At 36.2% G+C, this 4,394-nt stretch overlaps 1 protein-coding gene across 1 annotated transcript; it reads right to left on the reverse strand.

The window, feature by feature from the left end:
• Positions 1 to 2,138: 2,138 nt before the first annotated feature.
• Positions 2,139 to 4,031, reverse strand: LOC111408943 (serpin-ZX-like). Its single transcript, XM_023038796.1, has 2 exons — positions 3,554 to 4,031; positions 2,139 to 3,087 (listed from the first exon to the last, which is right to left on the reverse strand). The coding sequence occupies exons 1-2, from the start codon at positions 3,941 to 3,943 to the stop codon at positions 2,308 to 2,310; spliced, it is 1,170 nt and encodes a 389-aa protein (XP_022894564.1). The 5' UTR covers positions 3,944 to 4,031; the 3' UTR covers positions 2,139 to 2,307.
• Positions 4,032 to 4,394: the final 363 nt, after the last annotated feature.

Genomic DNA, 4,394 nt, shown 5'->3' on the forward strand with positions numbered 1-4,394 from the left:
CTATCAATTCATTCACTTTTGGAAAACTTTTGATTGAGTTTACTTTTGAAAATCATTTCATTTATCAAATTTTTTCAAAACTAATACTTGAGTTTCATTTATTGCCATTCATTAAAGTGTTAGCTTACTTCTTTTTATTGTACTCAACTTTGAATATATCTTTAGTGTGGAAGAAGATTCCTTTCTTATAAAGTTTACTTTTGATTGAATTGTGAGTCGTGTTAAAGTCTTGAAAAGCTCAACGTTGTAAAATGATCGGTGCTCCTTGTTTGTAAGTCACCGAAAATTTTGCAGAAGGTTGAATTGCACCATAAGTCAATTACATTTAGTGAAAAAGGCCCTGGTCGTGACGGAGAGCTTGGTAACGGAGGACGTAGATCGTGATTTCCATAACACATTGTTTGCATTCTTTATCCCTTTGTCTTATTATTTCTTAAAGTTATATTGCTTGCTCTTTATTTTATTTGCAAATTATTTTTATTAGCACTTAATATTGAAAAAGATTTAAATAACCAATTCACCCCCCTCTTGGTTAGTTATTCTTGGACTTTCACCTACGTCTTGGCAGCACATGTAGTTTGTTTCCAGCGGCCTCGCGATTAACGACCCCAATTTCAACAGCTTGCATGCCTGGAATTCCAGCTTGACTAAATTAGACATGTATTTGGTCTTCTCTTGTCTTATTCCAGGCTGCAATTGGGTTAGATCGAAGGTCCAACTACCGTCCAAGAACTTGTGAAAAAGACCAAACATATGATGGAATCTGTCGGCCGTTACAGAATTCATTTTGTTAGCATGCAGCCTGCTGGTTTCTATGGTGAAATCTATCGGCCATTACAGATTCATGTTAGCAAGCATTCTGCTTGCAGCTTTGGCCACGTCTCTTAGATGAACCAACAGCTTGCTTGCCTTTTTTTTGGCATTGATATGGTTATTGATCTTGATGCCAAATTGAAGAATCCTATTCACATAATGCCCAAGCACTCCAACTGGGTAAGCAGATTTTGAAGGCACAAATTTGAATACAGCCTTTATGATTAACTTGAGGGAAATTTCGATTATGATCGGATAAATAAATTGTATTGATCAAAATTGTGGGTACAACTACTCTAGGCGAGTTAATTAAATCATTGCCTGCCGAACTTTACCTTAGGTTACCACTTACTTACTAGACTAAAAAATGTTACCCACTCCTCACTCATTTATTCAAATGTTTACCCATTCATCACTCCGTTTAAATTCTTTGCCAAATTGACAAAAAACTCCACGTGTGCAAATGGATAGTTGATTTGGCAAATTTATACCGTTAATTTATCCACTTGGATTAAAAATAAAATAAAATTAAAAAACCCCAAATTACAAACACAAAATCCCTGTGTTTAAATAAAATTAAAAACCCCTAAATTCTAATTTATTTTTTATTATTTTAAAAAAACCTCCGATTGCAACAGATGGATCTTCATACATTCTTTTTCTTAAATTTGTTCTTATTTATCAATGGTGAAAGATATTCGATCAAAAAATATATATAAAAAATAAAAGAGAATTTGGGAGTTTTTGATTTTATTTAAACATGGGGATTTTGTATTTGTAATTTGGGGTTTTTAAATTTTTAATTTTTAATCCAAATGGATAAATTAACATTATAAATGTGCCAAGTCAGATTTCTATTTGCACACGTGGAGTTTTCGGTCAATTTTGGCAAAGAATTGAAGAGTTGTATAACTGTTTGTAAATGTTTGGTCAACTGTGTTACAATATTTAAACATTCTTGACTAAAAGCTCCCAAGATTATAAAAATCTTGATCCTAAACTAGAATTTTCTTGACCAATGTTCCGACTACATCGATGGGAGCCTACTACTGCAAGCCAAATCTACATCAAGGCAGGCGAATGAGAAAAAAAAGTCATATAAGTATTGCTGGAGTCACTGTCCACCTACAAATAGGAGATGAGATCTGCATTTTAAAGAAAAGATGAAGAATGACAAGAAGTTGTCTAGCGGCCTAACAAAAAAATCTAACCAATATCTTTAGTAATCCTAAAAAATCTTGGTAAAAGGACATGTGATACGACAATGAAACATATTATGGAAGGAAAATAACATAGATGAAACTTCAGTGCATCACAATCAGAATCAACCTGAACTAACATGGAAGTTAAAGGGTTTAACATCGTTGATCCTTGGTTTCATTATTATAATACAAGCAAACATACATATGTAAGCCTTCATCTACAGACGCATGCTAAACGTACATATCTAAGCCTTCATCTACCAACACATGCTTATGTATGTCTGTGAGAGTATTAACCCAAGAGGGGATTATCAATCTGTCCAATAAATAGAAGAACCCCGGTCGTATCTTCTCTTACAACAAACAGAAATGGATGGTCAGCCACAAAATCCAACTCATCTTCTATTACAAAACTACATAGCATCACAACACCAGCAGTAGCAGCTGCAGCTTCTGTACCTTCCTCATTTACCTCGATAAAAGATTTGTGGAAAATGCTCGAAACATAAAGGTTCTGACCAGTGGGAGAATCAACCATTTCAGTGAGTCCATCACCAGAAAAAGGCAATACCAATCCCAGTCCCTTGAGGACTTCAGAAGCTTCAAACCCAAAAGATATCTTGAATTTTGGAATGCTGAATGCACCAACTTTAACTTGTCGATTAGGCAGGTGATTCTCTAAGAATCCGGATTCGGAGCCAATTTTTTCTACTAGAGCTGGAAGTCCGTCTTTGGCATCCGGAAGAAACAAATATATAGAGAACTTACGCTTGTCTTCACCTTGTTTGTAAGGAAGACCTAAAACTTTGAAACTGCTAAAAGCACGAATATATTGTCTCTCTTCGCTGGTCATGAAAGGTACCTGCACTGAGCTCCCGTTTAGGAGGAAAAAGTCCGAGTCTTTCGTGCTTGAAGCATCAAACTTCTGGTCCCAGTCTCCTTTGAAATACACTGCATTTGCAAAGATGAGTCTCGTTGAAGAATCAACTGAGTCGGATGGAAGAATCTCCTTGATAAGGCCACTCGTTTCCTTTTCAGCCCACAGATTCACCTCTTTGGTTACCTCAACAGCCTTTAGAACCATCAAAAGCAAAAAACATAATAAGGAGAACATTTATTTGAAAAGTTATACAATTAGCAGATTTTAGCATATCCTAATAAATTTCATAGTTGCCAAATTTGCGAAAGCTTTTGGATGCTGTTGATACTTGAAAGTTCATGGATTAAGTTTTCGAAACAAGAAATTACTGCTTATAAGTAAAGCTGATTCTAGCTATAATACAGAAAAAGTAGCCAATTCATTTTCATATCCCAGAGGTAGATCTAAGATCACGGTACATCAATGTTGAGCATCATTTTTCATTTCATTGCAGTACTTACATTTCATCTTGTATATAAAAGCGCTGTAAAAAAGACTTTTAGCACATTGCTGGGTTTGAATTCAACTTCTAAACTTAACAACCTTCGCCTCCCAAAAGAGATAATTAATTGGTTGAAGAGCCAATTGGACAGCAGATCTGGACTCACAAAAAACTAACCTTCGTCTGAAAATCTACATGACTAGCAGCAGCCTTATAAGCAGTAGAAACAATTTCTTTAAAAGCCGGCTTCAAGCTGAGACTCTGATCAACCCAAACGCCGTTGACGAAGGATAAGCGGGGCCCACCAAGCGACCCACCATCACCGAACACGAGAGTGACAAGCTGGGAGGAGAGGGAATTGATCTCTTCTGTGGTCTTGGACTTGAGAAAAGTTAGTAACTGGTCTAGCGTGGGCCCTTTCGACCCGGCAGTGATCAAGCCCAGCACTGGGTGAATGGAGGAGGGCGAGAAGACTATGTTGGCGTCCTTGGACTTGTTCGAGAACAGGTGCTTTGCGAGCAACAAAGAAACGTAGGTGTGGTTACCGACGGATTCACGGATGTCCATTGTACGAGTTTGTGTCCTTGAGTTTTTTGTGAAACTAATCGGAAGGGTTTGCAGTAGTTTGATTAATATAAATTTAAAGCGCTTCGACGTGAATCTTATATATTTTGCTGAAAAATAGCGTGCCTGAATAATCTTGATTAATTTAGATTATCAGTCATTTATTTTATTATTATATTACGAAGATTGAAAGATTAATGACCAAAGACGCAAATAGAAAGAAGGGTTATTCTTGGGTGACTCAGGCCCTGATTTTTCCCTATAAAGAAACTCAGGCCATCAAAATGAAAAAATTCTAGGACAAAAGTAGATAAAGGAGTAAACTTGTGCCTTGCGTTTGCAAAGTAGAAAATTTCAAAAACAGGAAGCAAAATATTTAGTCATCACGATCGCAAATAAAATAGAATTAACTTACCTCGAGAGAGATACTTAAATAAAATTGGATTTTCGATTG

Source organism: Olea europaea, chromosome 14 (genome assembly GCF_002742605.1).
Source record: "Olea europaea var. sylvestris chromosome 14, O_europaea_v1, whole genome shotgun sequence".
Lineage (NCBI taxonomy): Eukaryota > Viridiplantae > Streptophyta > Magnoliopsida > Lamiales > Oleaceae > Olea > Olea europaea.